Source organism: Marmota monax, unplaced genomic scaffold (genome assembly GCF_021218885.2).
Source record: "Marmota monax isolate L192 unplaced genomic scaffold, Marmota_monax_Labrador192_F-V1.1 WCK01_AAM20220418_F8-fsc00081, whole genome shotgun sequence".
Taxonomy (NCBI): Eukaryota; Metazoa; Chordata; class Mammalia; order Rodentia; family Sciuridae; genus Marmota; species Marmota monax.
In genome coordinates this window covers 4,439,182-4,462,068 of record NW_026695234.1, presented here as the reverse complement: position 1 = coordinate 4,462,068, position 22,887 = coordinate 4,439,182, and the positions used below count along the sequence as shown (strand labels likewise).

Genomic DNA, 22,887 nt, shown 5'->3' with positions numbered 1-22,887 from the left:
TAAAAAAAAAAAAAAAAAAAAAAACTTTGCTTCACCTTGCCTGGATCTGTTGTTTTTCCCATCCTGAGCCTGTTTTGCATTGTAAGGCATTTTATATGCCTTGCTTATAACTTTTTTAAACTACCAGAGTCATTTGATATACACAGAAGTAACCTAATGATCCAAAGACATACATCAAGGCACATGGAAGGGTAGGTCACCAGATTTTGTGTTTGATAGTCTAGTCTAGGCTCCTAAATTAAGGGTTAGAGGGACAGTAGTGCCATGTGCCTTCACAGTGTCCCAGGAAATCTGGGTTGTTCCAAAGGGAAGAAGAATCAGTATTCCTTGGTTCTAGAAAGTAGTAAAAGAGGAAGAGATGGAGAAATAGGGATGGAGAGAGCAGACCCTGCACATTCATTCAGCGTCAAATGGAAAGCCCCCAGGCAGAAGGGCCAGCTGTTGACTAACAGACTAACAGCTGTTTGGAGATCTTGCCACCCCTTTCCCTAGTATAGTGTTTGAGAAAAATGTGGCTGACCACTCCCTGTGTTTTACAGAGTCAAGGCTGGAAGCCAGCCTCAGATCTCCTGATCTGGCAGCTGAACAAATCAGCAGAGTTCTGATCACCTGGCTTTGTAATCCTGATTCAGTCCCAAAAGAGAATGTGAGTGGCAACCCTCCACATTGCCTTGCACAGGTTTTTTTCCTACCCTGAACCCGATGGAAGGCCAGAGAAGATGATTGCTCAGCACTTCTGCAAGCAGCTCCTCAGGCTTTGCACTGCCTCCCTGCACAGGCCCTGAAGTGGGAGTGCTGGGTGCCTGTTTCACTTCTTCCTTCCTGCCTACCTCTGACCCCATAGTGGGTGAGGGTAGCCATGCTTATGGCTGTCTTGAAACTGAAGAGGCAGAGAACTACTTGAGTCTGTAAACCATGTGTTCTCTCCCATGGCCTCTCTCTCTCCTGTCCTGTTGTTGGGGTGAACGAGCCTATAGTGCAATGCCTGTGGAGAGGAGATGGCTCCTGACCTACCCTGCTCAGTACTGTTTTAGTGTCTTGGCCTTGAATGACAAGCCCAACTTCCTGCTGAAACATGTGGCAGGGCATGGCAGCTATGAGGTACCTCCTACATCTGCTTTCTGGCTGTGGTTACTTGGGATTTTTAACCTTATATATCTTTTTCCTTTATTCAAAACAATTTTTAGCACACTGAAAAAAAAAAAAAAAAGCCAAACGTTTTGTGCCTTTCTAAGGCAGCACTGTATCCAAGGCTGCATTTTAGGACTTAATATGGAAATGCCCGAGTCTGAGCTCCTCTACCTTGAGTATCCTTAGCCCTAGAGTCCAGGGAATAGGAAGAGTCTCTCTGTGGCTGGAGATGTGGCACACAAGATACAGTATGCCTGTGGTCCCTTTGCTCTATCATGAGGCTTTTTTGGAAGAGAGCAGCATTGTACTTGGGATCATTTGTTTGGTTCCAATCAGCAGCTTAGTTATCAGATTGAATGCTTTGTCTCTTGCAAGAGACAAAATGTTCCACAATTTCCAGATATACTCTGGACCATTCCAAGTGCCCCAGTCCCCTGATCATATCAATGACCCTGTTGCATATGGAGAAGTGGACTCTCCTGAAAAGGGGAGGCAGTTCTTTTTTTTTTTTTTTTTCTTTTTTGCTGGATCCTGAGCCAGCCTAGACCTCCTGCTTCTTCCTCAGACTTGGATTTCCTTTCATTTGAAGTCTTTAAACTTAAAAGCATTAAGTAGCTAGTGCCCTCTACAAGGTCTGCTTTTCCCCAGAGAAGGGCAGCAAGGAATGTGTACCAGAAGCCTGTCGGTATTATTATCATAATAGGTTTCAGCAGGAGGAAGTTTTCTATATAGTGACATTTTACTTATCGTTTCCTCAATTCTTCCCTGCCTTTAACTAATAAAGAATTGGGAGATAGAAACAATTCTTTATAAAATCCTCCTTATTCAAGATTTTGAAATTCTTGACCTGGGTGGGGCTGGAGAGAACTTGATGTTTTCTCTAGAATGAAGAGTCCCAATTTGTATATCAGTGTTAAGAAAACAAAACAGACACTTAGGTAAGATTTTTGTGGACTATTTTAAAAATGTGTCATTAATATAAAAAAAAATATATTAGCAGTATTTAATCATCCTCACCTGTAAAGAACAAGAAAAAACAGAAGGTAAATATTCTTACAGAGAATAGCAGAGCTTTAAGATTCATTTTCATTTTAAGTCCATTGTTTTGCCAATGTATTAATATTTAGAGGTCTGTTATACTAATGTTATTTATTAATTTTTTTTCATTTCCATACACAGTTAACTAAAGAGCTTTTCAAGCACCCATGTCTGTAAAAGAAGTATTTTTAAATAAAGTTTCTTTTGTTGTAGCAGACTCGAGTTCTTGCTCATTTGGGAGGTAATATATGACCAGATACTGAGGTGGGTTCTGCTGCCTTGAGGGCAGCACCCAGAATCAGATACAGCCCCTGGCCAGCAGTCTGCCAGGCCCCACATGCTGCTGAGAGATGGCGGGGCTAGCCTCTCTGGGGCAGAACTGGAACCAGAAGAAACCCTGGTCTCCACTGGCAGCTGCAAAGGGTTCTGTGTTCTTTTTGGTGCAGGTGAGAAACCCCAGGTACCTGTGGTACCCATGATGAATAGAAAGCACTGCACAACTTCCAGGACAATTAAGCTTTATTTTTCTCTCTCTCAAACACACACACACACACACACACACACACGCATGCACACACACATAATTTGCAGATTTACATACAACAAAACCACATGAGCAAGCATGCATGTGACTACACACACACACACACACACACTCACACACATTCATACACCCCCCAAAGCTCTAGCCAGGCCCCTGGTTTTTTCATCCCTAAGTACCATTCTCCTATTGGGCCCTTGTAGAGTCTAGGCCCATTAGCTCAGTTTATAGAAATCTGGTGATAATATAACTATGGCCTTAATCCCCATAAAGGACAGGTCACCTCATCTCTCTCCCTCCATCTCTCATCTTTCAGTCTCACATGATCCTTTGAGGGCACTGGGAGCCATGTAAATGCAGGGGCTCAGGCTCAGACGTCTTCACAGGAATGTCACCCGGCTTCCTCCCTGCAGGACATTCTTGAGGAAATAACACCAGTTCCTGATTTGTGCCCGAAGAGAAAATGTCACAAGAGCGGCAGGCAGGAAGTTATAGCAGCGACTCTGCCATTGCTTCCGGATACTACAGCGTACTCTCCAGAGCCAGCAAAAGTGACATTCTGTGACAGTGAACAGGCACCTGGGCCTTCTCATGTCAGGGGTACAAATGAATTACCAAAGCCAGCCTGGCGGGGGTAGGCAGAAAACCAGCTCGGATGGGGGCTGGTAGAAGACAGGTATTTATAGCTATAGCATATTTAAGGAGAAAACATGTTCTACAAGAAACTTCAGTCACTTGTGGGGAACTGAGGCCTCTTCTGAACATCACATAAGTGGAGATAGAGGTGGACTGGGCCCTAAAAGGGGGCCTCCAGGGCCAAGTGAGGTCCTTCTTGGGATGGCTCTGGCCCTAGCCCATAGCCCTCTAGAATGGATCTGTAGGTGTGCTGGAGCAGGGGTCTTCTCTGTAGTCCCTTTGGGGGCTTTGGCTGGGGAAAAGAGTGAGCAGGGAGCCAGAAACTGTCCAGGTGAGGAGAGAGCCAATGTGATTCCATGGCTAATGCCTCAGATCGATGTATTTCTCTCCCTAAAAATGGGTAGAAGAGAGGGAAACATGGAGACAGTTAGCAGAGTTCAAGGTGAGATCACTAAGAAGAAGGAGGGAGGAATTGAAGCAGAAGCTGATGAACTTGGTGCAGCATCTCGGAGGGAAGAAGCTGGGGTGGGTATGGGGAGCAAGGAAGGACAGACAGCCCCTGATTCTGCCTCTGCACTGGGGAAATGGAGGCCACACTTCACGCTTCTGTCAGGAGCCACAGGCTTTATTCAGGAAAGGTGATGGTGATGGGACCAGGGCTTTGCCCTTAGCCTTTCTACAGGGTCTCTCCGCCACTTGCCTCACCCTGCCATCTGTAAGTAGTGTTTAGTAGGCAAGATGGGCCTGCTCCCTTTCTCCAACCAAGAAGGAAGAAGGGCAGAAAGAGTTAGTGTTCGGAAACGAGCACCATTAGTCCCTGGCACCCCCAATCCCTGAAGATTTATCAGACACTGGCCATAGGAACTGCCTCCTACCTGGTCTCCTGGAGCCCTCTTGTCACCGCTGCTGCCCTGTAGGAGGCCCATCTCTTCTGGGAGCTTATCTGACTTAACTTCAACTACAAATTCACTCTTATGAGACGGGGGCAGCGTGCTGGGAGGAGGGAGGCGAGAGGTTGGCAACTTAGGGGCAAAGGGCGGGGGCTGCTAGGAAGGATGCTTGGATGGATAGATGGTGGGCTCTTTGGGGGCTCTGGGGTCAGCTCAGAAAGGAAGCAGGCAATGAAAGAAGGTGTGGGGGTGGGTGCTGGGCAGGAAAGCAGGGCATACCCAACCCAGGGTCCCACTCTTGCTTCTAAGGGGTAAGTGGGCCTTGGGGTAGATGACATGTGCCTAAGGAGGCAGCAGGCGGGGCAGCAGGAGAGGGGGAGGGTAGCAGGGGTCTGTCATGCTTACATCTCTTGTTTGCCTGACCGCCCACACAGCAGCTTGCCCTTCTTGTAGAGGAAATAGAGGATAGCGCCCAGCACAGCCAAGACCAGGATACACACGATCACAGCCACAACGACCACGCCCTTGCTCTCCTGCTCCGGCAGCTTTTTCTCTGTCACATAAAGCCACTCCTAGTCACTCCTGGCCCCAGGCTGACACATTGCCATTGCTGCCCAACCCAGCCCAGAGCAGGCAGAAGATGGGCCGCCACTCACCTGTCTCAACATTGCTCCCCACTATGGGGACAGGGCAGAAAGGGTGCCCTGGCACAGCCCTGTTCTCTTGCCAGGCCCGCTTACCTGTGGAGGTGCTGTTGGCTCTGGCATGAGGACTGGCAGTGGAGGTGCTGAGGCCAGCTGTTTTGCTGGAGTCTGGTGTGAGGGTAGTTAAACTGACTGGGAGGCAGAGGGAGGGAGTTAGGAGAAGCTCACGTTAGTGCCTGGGCATGCCCCTGCCATCCTCTGCAGGGATGTGGCCCCTCACCCAGCTCCAGGATGATGATGGTGCTGTTTCTGCCCAGGGAGTTGGAAGCTGTGCATTCCGCGCCCCTCTCCAACAGCTCTGGGGTCACAAGGACATTGAGAGTGCTCAGCACCCTCTGTGAATCTTGGTATTCTTCACTTGCCTGTGAAGAAGGAGGCAGTTCAGTGGGTGGAAGGATCTCCGGTTATGGCTGCAAGGCCTGGGCAGGGATTAATAAGCGCGGAGGAAGAGGCCCCAGGCCTGCTTACAGTGCCGTTGATGTTCCAGGAGATGGTGGGCCGAGGATGTCCTGATGCTTCACAAGACAGATTAAGCATTGTATTCTCTTTCACCCACACCTTCCTCTTCTTTGATGCCATCCATGGGGGACCTTGGGGAGGCAGGAGAGGGTGTGGCAGCAAACTCAGCAAGCTTGCCTCCCCTTCCCCACCAGAGCTCCCAGGGCAGCAGTGGCTTTCTAGCTCCAAAGAGCTCAAAACCACCTGACTTGGGGTGATCTGGTCTCTGCCCAAAGGGCCTCACCAAAAATGGCCACATTGACTAGCTGTGTGCGGTTCAGGCCAGGTACGCTGGGCACAGATGCCACACAGCGGTAGCCTCCTCCTATCTCCCGTTTCAGATGGTCAAAGTGAAGTACAGGCCCCTTTTCCAGCACTTGGCCTGTCTGGGGGAGAGGTCGTTCAGAAGGTCTCAGAAAGAATAAGCTGTTGCCCACAGCCCCAGATCCACCTGGATACCTTTTCTCTCAGCCACTGGAACTCGAGGGCCTGGTTACTCTCTGCCTTGCAGGTCAGTGTAAGGCTACTGCCTTCTTGGCCCGCAGGGGCTGCAGGACTCACGTCAACATCAGACACATCTGGGGGCACAGCAAGAGTGTCAGCCTAGGCAGGACAGGGCAGGGCCAGTTCCCTCTTGCCCCAGCTCAGTCCCCCTGTCCTGGGGGCCCCCAGCCCCTCACAGTTCACCAGCAGCTCCTGGGGTTCACTCAACAGTGGTATCGTGGTTTCTAAGTCCAGACCCTGGCATTCGTAGAGCCCGCTGTGCTGCTTCTGGGCAGGCTCCAGCACCAGGAGGCCATTGTCAGTGGATCTTTCTTCCTCCATCTCCCTGGTGCTGGGATTCTGGGAGAGGAAGAAGCAGTGAGCGGCACCGCCCAACCACTCTATCTGCATCTGCCTGCACCCACTCTGCAGCCAACACCAAGCCCTCACACCTGCTTGTGGATGCTGAAGGGAGGTGTGGGGTTGCCATCCGCCAAACATCTGATTTCCACACGATCCCCTTCCTTCAGCATTCCCGCAGGCTCCACTTCCAACCACACTTTTTCCGCTGGGTCTGTGTAGGCAAAGGGAGTTGTTCTCAGCCCAAGAGGTGCCCTGGGCTGAATGGGAACAGGTTGGCAGGAATTTCCACCAGGCCCACTTCAGTGAACAGACGGACAGGTCAGTACTCACAGAAAACGGGGACAGTGACTTCCCTAGATTCCTTCATGTGGTTCCCACTGGGCAGTCGGTAACTGAGCTCACAATAAAATTGGGCATCTTTGTCTTCCTTAACCAGCTGTACCTTCAGAACACTCTTCAAGGTGTATAAGCCACTTGACTCCACGATCTGCGAGGACTGAATGTGGACACCTGGGCAGGGAGGAAGGGGAGCAGGGTCTGGCCCCAGCCCCACCCTGTAGTTCCCACCATATTGGCAGGGGAGCATCTAAAGACCCCTGCCAGCTGGGCATGGGTGGCACACACCTGTAATCCCAGCTACTCAGGAGGCTGAGACAGGCAGGAGGAACAGCAGTTTGAGGCCAGGCTCAGCAAGTTAGCAAGACACTGTCTCAAAATAAATAAATAAATAAATAGCCCTGCCTCTGTCAAGTGGCCAGGGTCAAATGCAACCTGGCAACTTTTCAACCCAGCACTTTTACTGTGCAGTATCTACCCTAGAAAAACATTCACACAACAGCATATATACAAAGATGTATGCCAGTATTGCTGCAGCAACGTATATGAGGTGCCTGGGAGTGCAGTCCGTGGTAGAGCATATGCTTAGCATATACACAAGGGTCTAGCTTCACCCCAAGGGCCAAAAACAAAACAAATTACCCAAGATGATTAGAAAAATGAGACATGCTAGACTCATCAAGCAGGAACAGCAGAGTCTAAAACTCTGCAGCAGGCACAACAAGTACATCTACACAGACTGAACTACAAAGATTACACAAAAGAAACTGTCTAGGGCTGGGGTTGTGGCTCAGTGGTAGACTACTTGCCTAGCATGTGTGAGGCACTGGGTTCAATTCTCAGCACCACATACAAATAAATGAATAAAATAAAGGTTCATCAATGATGAAAAAAGTTTATTTAAAAATAAATAAAAGAAACTGTAGCAATACATACCACACTTTAATAGTTCTCAGGGTTTGCCAACCTGACACTAATGATGTTTCAGGCTAAAAGTGAGTCTTTGTGGTGGGGCATCCTTTGCACCATACCAAGTGTAGCAGCATCCCACCTCTACTCACCAGATGCCAATAGCACCCCCTATACTTTTGATAACCAAAACTACCACCAGACACTGCCAAATATCCCCTGGTGGGGTGTAAAAGTCAATCCTGGTTAGAGACCACTGATTTAAATAATAAAATGCCTACATGCTTCTAGAGATATTTGTGTGTGTGAATAAATATACAGAAATGGGCCTGAAAGAACTGACAGCAGAGGTTACTTCTGATAGTAAATCAGAGGAACGTCTAACTTTTCTGTGCAATTCAAATTCTTGGAACTGGGGCTCTAACTCAGTGGTAGAGCACTTGCCTACTAGCAGGTACAACACCCTAGGTTCAACCCCAGCACAGGGGTGGCGGGGGGGCCGGTGATATCCTTTATCAAAATATTTCCAAACATCACTTGTTGCCGGGTGCACTGGCACATGCCTGTAATCCCAGCAGCTCGGGAGGCTGAGGTGGGAGGATCATGAGTTCAACTCAGTGAGAACCTGTCTCTAAAATACAAAAAAGGGCTGGGGATGTGGCTCAGTGGTTGAGTACCCCTTAGTTCAAACCCTGGTACCAAAAAAAAAAAAAAAAAAAAATCACTTGTTGATTTATTTTTTACTTTTTCCAGTTCTGGGGATTGAAACCAGGGCCACTCTATCACTGAGCTATACTCCTAGCCCTTTTTACTTAATTTTTATTTTTGAGTCAGAGTCTTCCTAAGTTGCCCAAGCTAACCTCAAATTTGTGATCCTTCTGCTTTAGCTCCTAAGTCATATTTTTTTTTTCTTTTTTTTAGTAAAAGCAAAAATAAGGGTTAGTTAGTCCCTGTGTGGTACCACAGGCAAGAAGGGTACTCACGATTTTTCTCCTCCATCAGGGGCAGACGATTCTTGTACCAAATGACTTGAGGAATGGGGTACCCATTCCTCCCTATACAGGTGGCGACCTAAGAAGGAGAGGGTATGAGTCTCCCTGCCTGACACCCCGCCAAGGCCCACCTTAGCTCCTGTTTATACTTGGTCAGCCCAGCATATCTCACCTCCTCAGGCTCCTTGCTGTTCACAGAGATGCCCAGGGCACTGGTCTGGATGGTTGGCTCCTCTGGAGCTTCTACAAGGGGAGGAAAATCAGCAGGAGCACTGGAGCCCGCTTCCCATGATCCATACTGACGTGAAGGCAGGAAGGGAGGGGCACTCACTGAAAACACGGAGCTGAATGCGGTGCTCCTGGAACCAAGGACGCTTACTCTGACACAGGAAGATGCGCTCATCATGGGGCATGACCTGAGTCAGAGCCAGAGCCCCTGGGCCCTGGAGGCTGAGGCGGTGCTGGTACTCCCCAGGCTCACTCTGACCCTGGCCCTGGCGCACACGGAAGATGAGTGTGGGCTTCTCCTTGTAGACCTGAGGGGATGGGACAGAGAGGTAAGGGTCCTGGGTCTACATGGGGGGCAGAGCTTCCCACCTCCCACTGCCCCTAGGAGCTCAGGAACTCACAGAAAACCAGTCCACATGGCTGAGGTTGCTCAGGGAGTGCGAAGGGCCACACCTCAGAAGGGCCGTGTTGCCCACTTCCACCTCCACCATCTCTGGTGTGGGCTGCTCCGCCTCTCCAGGCACACCTGGAGGGAGGAAGGGGTGTACACCAGCAGCTGTGTCAGCTCCAGCTCTCCCCATCCCTTCACACTACTCCCTGCAGCTGTTCTCCTGCCACTCAGGAGGGCCCGAAGAAGGCCCTGTCCATTCCTAACCCTCAACCTCACCCTGCCTGCCCCCAACTCACCCTGCCCCTCTCCTACTGCAGGGGGATCCTGGTCCTCAGAGCGAAGACTGAACATGGGGCACTTCCCAAATGAGGATGGCAGAGGGGAAGAGGGGCAACATGAATAGGCTCTGGGCCAAGAGGAAGGTTCCTTTCCTCCTAGGTCTCCTCCCCTGCTCTCTGAGTGAGCTCAGAGTGTGGGAATGCAAGGCATGTGCCAGGCTGGGGCACACAGGCCCCTTTGTGTCCCCATCCCCAGGGCAGACGTCACTATTCTACCCTCTGCCTACCCCCCCCCAAGTCTCCTCCCTAAACCCCCAAGAAGACCTAATGAGCCAATCTGGCCACACTGTGATCTCATGCTCCCTAAGCAGTATGGCAATGAACATTCCACATACACTCAGGGGATCTCGTCCTGGGAATCTGGTGAGTATGGAGGGGTCAGAGTCCCCCAGGGGTCAGGACAAGGGTCAGGGAGTGGGCAAGAGTGACATTAGTGGCATTAGTGGTGCTCCCAATCCTGTGAGGAAGTTATGTCACTTGACACCATCTGGCCAGACCCTAGGATGCCTGCCTTGATCTGGCTCCCAGGCAGACAGGGCCAGTGCAATGGTCCTCAACCCAGAGCAGAAGCCTCCGATTCTTGACTCTTTTTCCCCAGAGCCAGAAGAGCAGGGCAGGGTGCTGCGGGACCCACTGCAGCTATGGAGCCCTATTTAGCCCTTTCCCCAGAAATAAGGTCAGCCTAGGAGGCAGTAGACTGGAATACTCTAGGGATATGGCTGGCACTGGGCATGAGGCCAGCCAAGTGGGTAATGCCCAGTCCAACCGTTCCCCGGGCGGATAGCGGCTGGGATCAGGGTAGGAGCCAAGAGTAACACGCGATACCGCTGCGGGCCATACAAGGGCAGCATGGACCCCGGGAGGGCCCAGCTACTAGGCGGTTCCAGAGAAAAGCTCCCAGGTGCTTGGGCGCTTTTCCCACCAGAATGTAGTCCTTAAACTAAGTCCACTGGTGCTTCCACTCTAGAAATGCTCCATCCCTCGTATCTACCATCTATGCCGGTCACCGAGGAGTCGCGAGGCGACCCACACTGCCTATAGCCCGTGCCAACGCCCAGCCCGGCGGGAGCAGCCGTTCCTCCTCCTCTTGCTCACCTCCAGCCTGGCGCGAGGCCCAGGACGGAGGGGGAGGGGTCGGCGCACCCCTCCAGCTAGAAAAGCTGCCTTTTCCAGCAACAGGCGGACGCCGGATTCAGGGGTTGGGGATACGGGCTGGTTGCGCCTCCCATCCCGGCTCCAAAAGCCGGTCCCCAGAGTGGGCACCTGCGGAAAAACTCTCCGAGAGCCTCGACTCCACCCTTTCTCTCGCGCGGCAGCAGCCTCCACCCGGTCTTCCCAGTCCTGATCCCGGATACTCTAGAATCCAGACTGCAAACTGGATGCAAAGAATAGTTGCACGCGCGCAAGGCGCCAGGGAGCCCGGCACTCGGGCACTGGGGCTCAAATCCCCGGCGCCGCCGCGCTCCGGGCTCTGCTCTCCCGCACGCTCCCCCTGAAGACCCTCGGCCCGGGCGCTGCGGGGCACGGGTCCCCCACCCAACTCACTCACCAGTGGCGCGGCGACAGCAGCAGCAGACGACCAGCAAGAAGGCGCAGAGGAGTCCGGGTAGATCCATGCTTCCCGGCCGGAGGACGAGAGCCAAGTGAGGAGCTTGCGACTGCCGGGGGCTGACGTCAGGGGGGCGGGGGAGGGGGGGCCCAAGCGCTGGCCTGCCCCGCCCCGCGCAGCCCCCTGCCCCCGCCCCCGCGCGCAGCAGCCCTAGGGGGCGGTCCCCGGTGCGCCGGCCCCTAAGCTGCGCTCCAGAGCGCGGCCGGAGGTAGGCCTTAGCCCGCCTTCCAGCCCCCAGTTTGAGCATACCACGGGAGCAGTGACAGGTGTCTTGGGGCCGGACAGACTAACCGAGGAAGCAGCTAGGAGAAGCTGGTCCGGATGCCCAGAATGGCCCAGATCGCCACAGCGGTGTTCACCCCAGCTCAGACCTTACCAGTGTAGCCCTGGGGGACCTCCTGGCGGAGGAATAGCGGATCAGGTCCTCTGTGTCCCTTATGGGAACCTCCCATTCAGGCTCCTCTGCTCCGCCTCAGAGAAATTGGGCCAGCTTTGGACACCTCCCAGAATGATTGCTCCACTGCGCGGCTGCTGCCGGTCTGGCACTGCCCCCAGCCTGGCTGTCCTGGCAGCTTTGGGGGAAGAACCGTGCGCCAGGTTCCACAGACCCAGAGGTACCTGCAGGGGGGAGTGGAGAATGTGCCTTCTAGTCTGTCCCTTCTAGTCTGTCCTTTCAAGCCCAAACTCCCGCAAGTCCGTGTTTAACTAAAAAAGGGAGGGGGCTGAACTCAGTGACCAGGGGTGTTCATGTTTGTCCAACCCTGAGAATCCTGTTCCTACCATCTTTTCTCTTTAAACTTGACCTGGGACTCAGTTTCCTCCCACCAGAATAAGGAAAAGAGAGGGAAGATTTAAAGGATACTGGATCCAGCTGAGTGCGGGTGATGCATACCTGCAATCCCAACTACTAAAAGAAGCTGAGACAGGAAGATAACATGTTTAAGATCAGCCTGGGCAGTTTAGCACGACTCTGATTAAAAAATGAAAAGGGCTGGGGCTGGGGCTGGGGGTTGTGGCTCAGTGGTAGAGCACTTGCATCGCATGTGCGAGGCACTGGGTTCGATTCTCAGCATGCATATAAATAAATGAATACAATAAAGGTCCATCAACAACTAAAAAAAAAGAAGAAGAAAAGGAATGAGGGAGCTGGGGATGTAGCTCAGTTGGTAGAGTGCTTGTCTTGCATGCACAAGGTCCTTGGTTCAATCCCCAGCACTTGGAAAAAAAAAATACAGTCTCCAGTTTGACCCCTAGAAATCTCTTGCTTTTCCTGATGGTTGAAAGGACCCCTGCAGCAGTGCTTTACTGACCCCCAACTCCCCCCCCCCCCCCCCCCCACCCTACTGACTTGGTTCAGCAGCTGGAGGAGGAGCACATGCAGGAGGGATCAGATCTGGTTGCAGAAAGCCCTGCCTGAGCTGGGTCATTCAGCATGGTGAGGGGAGCCCAACAGCTACCCTTTTCCCCAAACTGAGACTTCTACCTGAGTCTTCTGGCCTCATAAGACTCCAGTACCCTGGCCTCTGGTAAGGATCCATATATTTTGGGACTTCTTCATCAGGTATGGTCAGATTGGGGCCTAGATCTGGGGTGAAAGTCTGTCTCCCACCAGGCAGTCTTTCTGCTGGCTGGGGGGGGGGGGAGGAGCACGGTGAGGCAGCAAATGCCAGAGATGGCCAGGTGACTTGAGAGAATGCTCTGGGTGGTGTTTTGATGACGCAGAGATGACTGGCAAACCACATCAGCCTTGTCTTTCAGAGCCTTGCTGACCCCTCCTCCTTGTCCATTAGTCTCCAGCCAGAGGCCATGCCAAGCCTGCCAGGCCAGGGGCTGGAACATGGGCAGGAGAGAGCAAGAGGAGGACCCTGGCTCTCCTGACCCCTAGACTAAATGTATGGACTCTGGCCCAGGGCCCAGAGCAGAAGGGAACAGATGAAGGTTTTTGTATGCAGGGCAGGGAGTGGGAATAGCTGAAGGTTGCTGTTTGCCCTGGCAGGCCAGGAGCTGGGCATGGACTGGCTTCCCTGCCCCCTCCCCTTCACTTAACACCATTAACTAATCATTCTCTTCTCTGGCAGCCTGAAAACACAGCCAGCTAACCACCAAGGACAGTCAGTTCTGAATTCTTCTTCCGCCCTTAGGAGACAGAAGGGGGGTGTTAGGGGGGTTGGAAGAGTCATCTCTGCAGTGAAAGAGAAATGAGATTAGAGCCCAGGGGTGACATCTCCTCCCCTGCATGGCCCCAGCAAACAAACATATGTCCTAGGAAAAGTCCATTAGGGAGTGAGTGGGAGAGGTCAAGGGACAGACAACATAGGGATGGTTCCACAAGAGGGTCACTTTGGGATTACAAACCAAAGAGGGGTCAGGACTTTGGAGAGGATTCAGAGGCCAATGGAAACAGGAAGGACAGGAACAAAGTCAGGAGTGCAGGGCAGGTGGATGGTATCACTCCCGGCTCCTCTAAGACGCCAGAGGATACAGCTTTGGCAGCAACAGAACTTCCAGGACTGAGACTCAGCACACAGGGATATGGAGGAGAAGGCAGGAGAGGAGATGGAGGAGAAAGGGGCAGAGATGGGCCTTCCACCCCAGCAGAGACTCATGCACTCAAGGAAAAACCCTTGTCAAGGGTAGATAGGTCAAGGGTAGAAGAATAGGTCTCCCTGGCTGGGGGCTGGGGGTGGGGTAGAGTCCTAATTCTTTGCCTCACTTCCCTCCAGGAAGTGGGGCTAGGACTGCAGCTTTTCTCCACCTCCATGGTAGACCTAGGCTCCTGAGATGAGGGGGCTCTCTCCGTGCAGAATGCCTTTGGGTGCCTCTCTAGTATAGGTCTGATAAATAAGGTGGAGAAACTGAAGCTGGGTGAGGGAGGTAGCCTCCTGGGCAAGTGGGACTTTCCATCCATTATAAGGAAAAGTGGGGAAGAGTAGAGTTGGAGGCAAAGAGACAAAGTCACTCCACCAGCACCTTGTGGGGAGATTGGCCCCAGAGTTCTCTCCCAGCTAACTTTTGCTTAGTGGGCACAGTGGCTTCCGAATGAATACACCTTCTGGTCCAGGAACCTTAACCAGAAGGATGTGACAAAGGCAGGCTGGGCTGAGGAAGGAAGCTGATAAAGACGAATTTGCAGCTGCCCTGAGAAGGAGATGGGGGCGGAAGGGGTGGCCTAGCAATCTTGGCAACAATGGAGGTCGGGGAACCCCCTAGAAGATAGAAACTGGCCTGGGTCTTGGAGGGGATGCAGGAAACTTTCCAGATTTTTTTTTATGGGGGGGGGGGGGTTCTGATTGAGAGGAGATTGTGCTGTGAGTGAAAAACAGGGTGGGAGGAGGGTGGGGGACAGTAGCTGCCTAAGACATCTTTGGGCCTGCAAACCGGATACTGGGGGTGGGCTGGTGGAAGATGTGGGGGAAGAGATTGAATGAGGGGAAGCCGCCCCGCTCCCTCCGGGCATTCATGTCCTTCGCACCTGACCTAGGGCAGGAGGAAGGAGGTGCAGTCTGGATGGAGGTGCACCCCAGCAGCACTGGTGGCTTTCTGGGGGGACGGGAGGGGTTATTTTTAAACTTGGAAAAACCGTGAGTTCATCTCCACCCTGGAGGCGGCAAAGGCCCCATTGTGTAGGGGTCCAGAGAAGGGGGAGGCTGAAGCGGGGGAGTGGCACAAAGGCGAGGATTATGTTGGAGCAGGCTAGGGGAGCACAGGGTGGGGGAGGGGCATCGTCGTCACAGCTGGCCTACTGAACTCTGGGGTCGGGCCAGGCTGGAGCTTGGGCTTAGACCAGTGGGGAGGCGAATTCCACCCTCACAAAGCCCCTGTTGGGGAGTTGGGGTCTCCCACATCCGACATCCGGTGGTTCATCCTGGGGAAGGGGCTGATGGTGGGATTCCCACTGCCTGGCTTTCCCAGGGACTGCAGGGTCTGTTCTCAGGCTCCCGGCATTCCGGGGACTCCCCTGGGAGCTACTGGGCTCTCAGTCCCTTCACTGCCGGGTGGGGGCAGGAAAAAGAGGATGTAGATGCAACATCTTCCTGGGGACTAGGAACCCTTAAGCCAGACAGTAGTGGGTGGGTCGGGCATTTGAAGCGGTCCCAGCCCTACCATCCCAGCCCCCTGATCTGCTGGACCCTTAGACCAAGGCTGGCCCGCATGTCCCCTCAGATCCCAGGGCTTTCTCCGCCTAGGACAGCCCACCTGCTCGACCGCAGCCCCCAGCACCCAGGACCTCCTCCCGGGGATCCAGCCCTGGCTGGAGGGCGCGGGTATAGGCTCCACTGCGCGCCCCAGGAGCCCTACTCCGGAGGTCCAGCCGGCGGCGCCTGGGGGCGGGGCATCCTGCCTCGCACCAACCCAAACATTACCATAAATGCTCAGGCTGCAGCCTCGGGCCGCGCCGTGCCTGGCGGGGTTGGGGGGGCGGCCTGGGAGCCCTCCTGGAGCCCTTTATCCGGTCCTTTGGCCCATCCCTGTGCGGCCGTCAGAGGTGATTCAATCTGTCCTGTCACCCCCTCTCCAAAGTGGGGTGGGTGCGGGGGAGGCCGGGAGAGAACTATCTGGATGGGCAGTGGGCTGTGATCCCAGGACAGAGTCTCCAGGCAGGATTTCAGCATCCGCGCAGAGTTGAGGGCTCTGCGGGACCCACTCCTATCAGGAGTGATTTCTTGGGTCTCAGTACTCTGACCTCTGAACTCTAGATCCCCTCTTATTTCCCAGTGCCCGACCTAAACTTGGAGAGTGAGGAATGATGGGGGCGGGCCAGGATGCTGGGAGTTTACACCTCTCCCCTTCTGGGAAGTTCACATCCGGTCCCCAAAATACCACCACGCAGGGAGAGGAATGTCCCCAGAGGGCTGTTTAAGTTTGACTTTGAGTTGTCCCTGAGAAAAGGCCAGCTGATGTACAGTTGGGGAGGCTGTGGGAAACCTGGGAGTGCCATATTCTGGGTCCCCTGGTCCTATCCTCTCTGAAGAATACTTGTGCATTTCTTTTGACCTTAGCTTTAAGCCAGGAGATCGCATTGGAGGAGGGGGGTCTGGAAGCCCCCCTGTAGCTGCCCAGGCTCTGGCCTGCTCTCTCCCTGGACCTGGCACCCCAGTGGCTGGGGCCCTCTAGGGAATATGAAAAGTGGAGAGGACACAGGATTTGGACACAACCGTGGCTGTACTCTCTCACTGGCACCATCCCTTCACATGCCTGTCACACTGGAAACTGCTCCATCAACTATGGTCTCAAAACAGCATGAAAGAACTGATGATTTTGCTACCAACTTAATGGGTTTCCTGTAAGTAAACTCACTGGGACTCTTCAGAGGGAACACAGCAGTGCGCTGACCCAAGGAAAGAAACTATGCATATCTCAGGGCCTATCTCATCTTTGCAGCGTGCTTTACAGCTTAGACCTGTTCCTTAGGGTCATTTTCATGACCAGTACTTTATCTTGCTATTTACAACAAAAAATGAGGAAATGGGAAACACAAAATGTTACACGTACCTCGCTGATCATGGTGGTGAATGTCTGTAATCCCAGAGACTCAGGAGGCTGAGGCAGGAGGATTACAAGTTCCAAGCCAGCCTTAACAATTTAGCAATGCCGGACTGGGGATGTGGCTCAAGCAGTGGCGTGCTCGCCTGGCATGCGTGCAGCCCGGGTTCGATCCTCGGCACCACATGCAAGCAAACATGTTGTGTCCGCCGAAAAAACTAAAAAATAAATATTGGAATTCTCTCTCTCTCAAAAAAAAAAAAAAAAAAAAAAAAAATTAGCAATGCCCTAAGTGACTTACTGACACTCTCCTGTCTCAATAAAAAATAAAAAGGGTTGAAGATGTAGCTCAGAGATAAAGTGCCACTGGGTTCAATCTCCCCAATACAAAAGAAAGAGAGAGAGTTACATGACCTAAACTTACATAGGCAGTGAGTGATGGAATTACATTTTAAAAGTTATAGTTAGGCTGGGGTGTAGCTACAAAGCTCTAGGTGCAATCATAGCACTTAAAATGCACATAACACAGAATTTACAATTTTAAGCATCTTTTAAGAGTACAATTCAGTAGTATTAAGTACATTCACAGTGTTGTGCAACTATCTCTACTATCTAGTTTCAGATTTTTTTTTTTTTTTTTGGTACTGGGGTGGTGGAACCCTGGCCTCCATCATACTAAGTATGTGCTCTATCCCTGAGTGACACCCCAGCCCCAGAACTTTTTCATCACCTCAAGGAACTTAAATTTGAAGGAAGATTTATCTAGCTCCAAACCCGTGCACTATGTCTGTAATTTTTATAGCTTGATGAAGAGCTGGATCCTGTGGCATAAACAGGAAGTGCAAAAGGGATTCAGAAAGGGAGTGTTAATGTAGACTTTGGGCTCCCTCCACTAACTAGGAAAGTCTTTGGAATGTGGAAGTTTCAATGAGAGGTCAGGTTCAGAGAGAGGAGGAGTGCGGGCTTGACATTCTGGGCAGGGAAAATGGTACAAGTAAAGAAAGAGGGATGGGAGCAGAGAAAGGGAGGGACACTTTCAGTGATGACTGCAGAAATTTCTGTACAGGTGGAGTTTCAGAGAGGCATCAGCCTTCAGAAGATGGAGATGGCAGGAGGCTCAGCGACTTGTTTTGAATTGAAACCCTCTACTTTTATTTTAATCATGTTTACTTGGAGGCTCCACCAAAATTCTACCCATCTTGACACCACCATTGTGCAGACGGTCGGTGCTCAGTGAAGAGTGGTGAACTAGAAATTCGACAGGACATAGCTGTCACCAGCATGAATCCACAAATTACTGATAGCATGTTGTCCTATCACCTCTGTTTACAGATGTTGCTTGCTTATGAGGTTTAAAGACTGAAGCCCCACAGGCATGGTGGCTTAGGCAGGAGAATCTCAAGTTCAAGGCCAGCTTCAGCAATATAGTAAGGCCCTGAGCCACATAGTGAGACCCTGTCTCAAAATAAAAAATAGAAAGGACTTGGGGATGTAGCTCAGTGGTTAAAGCGCCCTGGGTTCAACCCCCAGTACTCACCTGTGCACAGACACACAAAAAGAATGATTCCTCTGATTCCCAGAACCACATGCTTCAACTGTCATCCATGTGACCACAGAGCTGTCACTTCCTGAGAGGACCTCCAAGTGAGTTCCATATAGTTCTGGCATTGTGGTGACACCCTGGATGGATGACCTTGGATTCATTACAATGATCCAGTGAGGTGGCATACTGATCTCTGGAAATCTCCCTTGTGAAAGCTCTAATGACAGCATGCATGCCACACCCCCATCACCCAGCCTAGTACACACCCAAACCCCAGTCCTGCCAGGGAGAAGGTGCCTTTATAGCATGAACTCCTTTACTCCATTCATTCATTGGCCCTTGAATAAAATGTCCTGCCTGCTCCCGGGACTGTTTGGTTATTTATATGCAGTATTGAGCAGAAAAGAGGGTGCATGTGTGTGGAAGCTCCAGCAGAGGAGGCAGAGTTAGGACATGGGGAAGAGCTTGGATCTTAAAATAGGTTAGGCAGTGCTGGGGACATAGCTCAGTGTAAAGTATTTGCCTAGCATGTGAAAGGCCTTGTGTTCAATCTGCAGCACTGCCAAGAAGAAGAAGAAGAAAAGAAGTTAGGCAACAGAGAGCCATTGCAAGTTCTTGAGCAATGACCACATGGTGTGATGAAATTGGGATTTAAATTTACAATGGTTTCTCCATTTCTTCCCGGCCTGGGAGCGCCCCCTGGTGCCCCTAGGTTTTTTTTTTTTTTTAATTAAAAAATTTTATTGATGTATTTAGTGAGAGTCATTGTTACGTGTTCATACATGCACATGATCTAATAAGACACTTTGGTCAGTATAATTCTCCGGTGTTTCCCTTCTTCCTCCCCTCCTCCCTCCCTTTGGCCCCTTTCCTCTACTGGTCTCCCTTTGATTTTCAGGAGGTGCCCTGCCCCCCATAACTTTCTTTCCCTTTTCCTCTCTAGCTTCCACAATGAGAGAAAACATACAACCCTTGACTGATAATGGTCTCAAGTTCCATTCGTTTACCTGCCAATGACATAATTTCATTCTCTTTTGTAGCTGAATAAAACTCCATTGTGTATATATACACCATATTTTCTTTATCCATTCATCCACTGACATACACGTAGGCTGGGTACGCATATATCTGTATAGTGTGATGACTTGAATTCTTTAGGATAAATACCGAAGAATGGGATAGCTGGGTTATATGTGATTCCATGCCTAGTCTTTTGAGGAACCTCCATACTGATTTCCATAATGGTTGCACTAATTTACAATTCCACCAACAGCATGAAAGTTCTCTACCCCTCTATAATGGCATCCCTAGTTTGAATTGTTCCCTCATCAGATATGGAATAGGTGGAAAGATAGGGAGCCGATTGAATTGCAAAGCTGGGCTCTTGGAGGTAATGTGTAGATAGAGACCTTTGAGAGTAAACAGAGATTGCACCATAGAATTTTCTTCTCTCTTTGTCATAATTACTGTGTCTGTTGTGCTTTGGAAACTAGCACAGAAGTCAGGTAAGCTAGGGACTGAAGATGGATGATATTAGAAAGGTCCATGTGTTTAAGAAACAGGCACTCTCATTAGGAGGACAGGCAAGTACTATAATGTTATACTACAAAGCACCAAGAACCAGGATGCAAGTATGCACATAGAACAGTTACTTGGAGCCAGGTTCAACGGTATACTCCTGTAATGCCAGAGACTGGGGAGGCTGAGGCAGGAAGATCACATGTTTGAGACCAGCCTCTCAAATTAGCAAGACCCTCAGCAACTTAGTGAGACCCTGTCTCAAATAAAACAAAAAGGACTGGGGTAAAGCACTCCTGGGTTCAGTCCCTAGTACCAAATTAATAACAACAACAAAAGGGCTAGGGATGTAGCCCAGTACTAAAATGCACCTGGGTTCAATCCTTAATATTAAAACATCAATTCTCAATATTAAAACAAAAAATATTAAAACAAAAATCCCAGTTACTTGGAGTTGTGAGTGTAGCTCCTGGAAGAGTTGACATCTAGCATCATTTTGTTTTTTGGTTTTTGGTGATTAGGATTGAACCCAGGGGCACTTACCATTGAACTGCATCTCTAGCCCTTTTAACTTAGAGACAGGGTCTTGCTAAATTGTGGAGGCTGCCTGAGCCTTCTGAGTACCTGGGATTACAGGCATTCACCACCATGCCTGGCTCCACCTACCCTCATTTTAAGGGATGAATTATAGGTAAGGAGCTGGACAGGTGTGGGGTGGGCTGAGCAGAGTGTGGCACAGCCTGCTCTGTGCAGGGGACTGTTAGCAGTTAATTCAAAACCCACAAGGGAGGAAAAAGGTTAGTCAGATTTACAAACCATAATTTTTTTTTTTCAGTTCTGGGGATTGAAACTAGGGTTGTTTTACCACTGAGCTGCCTCCCCAGTCCTTTTTATTTATTTCTTAAAAATTTAAGACAGGGTATAGGCAAATTGCTGAGGCTGGCCTTGAACTCACCTTTCTCTGCCTCCCCAGTCACTGGGATTACTGGCCTCTGCCACAGCCCTGGGAAATAATGATGAATTATTAACGGCAATAGAGTGTGTATGAATGGTTTTAAGCAAGAGCGCAATCAGAAGCCAGTTTAAATGCATTAGAATTCAGACTCCAGGAGGAACAGAAATAAAGGTCTTCTTTCGAAGATTCCATTTCCCTTGTAAATCCCAAAGGATCAATCCTGTCTGGGGAGGCTGTCTCCTACACACAAGATGTGGCTCTCTTTTAACCTTGTTACCCTCATGTGACTGAGTTCCTCCTGGCAGCCTCTCCTTCCCACATCCAGCTTCAAGTGGGACACAACATTTCTCTGAGGTTTCTAAAAATAATCCTTGCATCAGTTCTAGCTATGGAGTACTATGCAGCTGTCAAAAGAATAAGGACAATCTCTGCACTGGAGATGATTGTCAGGAAGTTTTTTTGTTTTGTTTTATTTGCATTTGTGGGAATTAAACTCGGGGCATCCCAAATGTGAGTCAAGTGCTCTCCTGAGACCAACCTACTTCCTAGCCCCCCGCCTTTTAAATATTTTTTAGTTGTCACTGGACCTTTATTTAATTAATTAATTTATATGCAGTGCTGAGAATCGAACCCAGTGCCTCACACATGCTAAGTGAGTTCTCTATCACTGAGTCACAACCCCAGTCCCCCAGGCCTTTTTAAGTTAAAAAAATTTTTTTTCATCAGTACTGGGGACTAAATCCAGGAGCAATCTACAACTGAACTATATCCCCTGCCTTTTATTTTTTTTATTTTGAGATGGGTTCTCTCTAAATTTCCAAGGTTGATTTAAAACTTGAGATCCTCCCACTTCAGCTTCCAGAGTTACAAGTGTGCACCACTGTGCTAAGCCAGGAGATATTTTTCAACTAAAAAACTAGAGCTAGGTCTAGGGCTGGGGCTCAGCGGTAGAGCGCTCACCTAGCATGTGTGGTGAGCTATGTACCTATGAGAATGTCCAGAATCCAAAGTACCATCACCACTCAGAAAGCAACTCTTTTTTGTTTTGGAACTGGAATTGAACGCAGGGCACTTAACCACTGAGCAACATCGAGACATCTCTAGCTCCCTCCCCCCCTTTTAAAAAATATTTTTTTCAGTTGTAATTGGACACAATACCTTTATTTTATTTATTTATCTTTGTGTGGTGCTGAGGCTTGAACCCAGTGCCTTGTACATACTAGGCGAGCGCTCTACTGCTGAGCCACAACCCTAGCACCCCCTAGCCCTTTTTAAAATATTTTATTTCGAGACAGGGTCTCACTGAGTTGCTTTGGGCCTCGCTAAATTGCTGAGGCTGGGTTTGAATTGGTGATCCTCCTGCCTCAGCCTCCCTAGCCACTGGGATTACAGGCATGCTCCATAGGAACTCTTGCAAGGCTAGCGGGAATACAAAAAGATACAGCCACTGTGACAGTTTGATAGTTTCTTACACCTCCAACAACGCTTGTATTCCTTTGGTATTTACCCAAATGAGTTGAAAACGTGTCTACTCAGGACCCCTCCCAGGGGCACGTGCCCTCCAGTCTCTGCCACTGTGTGCCTGTCACACTTCAGGCAGTCCTGCCCTAACTGCTGGACAAGGCACTGCTGCCCCTGAAGCAGGAGTTTCAGGCCAATGGTGACAGTGTGTAGCCCTCCCAGGGTGTTCTAGTGTCCAGTGGGTGGGGCAGGGCCACATCCCTGGATTCATTGCCACATGGCTACCCTAACTGAGCAATCAATATTGATTGCCACTTGATTTTTTTTAAATTTATATTTCTTTTTTTATTTATTTTTTTATTATTAGTTGTTCAAAACATTACAAAGCTCTTGAAATATCATATATAAATTTATATTTCTATTTAAAAAAATTTTTAGTTATACATGGGCACAATATCTTCATTTTGTTTATTTATTTTTATGTGGTGCTGAGGATCGAACCCAGGGTCTCACATGTGAGAGGCGAGTGCTCTACCGCTGAGCCACAACCCCAGCTCCAATTGCCACTTGATTTTAAAAAAGTAAAATAACCAAACTTAGTTGTTGTTTTTTTTTTGTTATGCTTTTTTCTTTCTTTCATTTTTTTTTTTTTTTTTTTGGTCTGGGGATTTAACCCAGGGGTGCTTAACCACGGAGCTATATCCCCAACCCTTTTTATTTTTCATTTTATTTTTTATTTATTTATTTATTTTTATTTATACATGGTGCTGAGAATCAAACCCAGTGCCTCGCACATGCTAGGCAAGTGCTGTACCACTGAACTACAGCCCCAGCCCGAG

The 22,887-nt window shown here is 50.2% G+C and overlaps 1 protein-coding gene and 1 long non-coding RNA gene across 6 annotated transcripts; one reads left to right on the top strand and one right to left on the bottom strand.

The window, feature by feature from the left end:
• Window positions 1–6: 6 nt before the first annotated feature.
• On the bottom strand, window positions 7–11,494 carry Mcam (melanoma cell adhesion molecule). 4 transcript variants are annotated; one of them, XM_046438570.2, is made up of 17 exons: window positions 11,379–11,494; window positions 11,028–11,095; window positions 9,151–9,275; window positions 8,853–9,057; window positions 8,694–8,764; window positions 8,513–8,600; window positions 6,615–6,794; window positions 6,374–6,495; window positions 6,119–6,281; window positions 5,898–6,016; window positions 5,683–5,824; window positions 5,409–5,530; window positions 5,161–5,302; window positions 4,977–5,072; window positions 4,642–4,789; window positions 4,222–4,339; window positions 7–3,736 (listed from the first exon to the last, which is right to left on the bottom strand). In XM_046438570.2, the coding sequence occupies exons 2-17, from the start codon at window positions 11,092–11,094 to the stop codon at window positions 3,707–3,709; spliced, it is 1,938 nt and encodes a 645-aa protein (XP_046294526.1). In that variant the 5' UTR covers window position 11,095; window positions 11,379–11,494; the 3' UTR covers window positions 7–3,706. The 4 variants fall into 4 exon arrangements, with proteins under 4 accessions (XP_046294526.1, XP_046294527.1, XP_046294525.1 ...); XM_046438571.2 differs by lacking the exon at window positions 11,379–11,494 and adding an exon at window positions 11,337–11,355; XM_046438569.2 differs by lacking the exon at window positions 11,379–11,494 and having other exon boundaries at window positions 11,028–11,136.
• Window positions 11,212–22,607, top strand: LOC124088799 (uncharacterized). 2 transcript variants are annotated; one of them, XR_009226192.1, is made up of 3 exons: window positions 11,212–11,701; window positions 12,448–12,613; window positions 16,088–22,607. It is a non-coding gene; the product is annotated as an uncharacterized LOC124088799 (long non-coding RNA). The 2 variants fall into 2 exon arrangements; XR_006850474.2 differs by having other exon boundaries at window positions 12,445–12,613.
• Window positions 22,608–22,887: the final 280 nt, after the last annotated feature.

Excerpts from the sequence above, each read along its gene's own strand:
- Mcam (XM_046438570.2), bottom strand. The coding sequence starts at position 11,094 with ATGGATCTACCCGGACTCCTCTGCGCCTTCTTGCTGGTCGTCTGCTGC. Across the intron at positions 8,765-8,852 it reads CATTCAGCTCCGTGTTTTCA|AAGCTCCAGAGGAGCCAACC; the intron begins GTGAGTGCCCCT and ends CTCCCCTTGTAG. Across the intron at positions 3,737-4,221 it reads AGAGGGCTCCAGGAGACCAG|GGAGAGAAATACATCGATCT; the intron begins GTAGGAGGCAGT and ends ACCCATTTTTAG.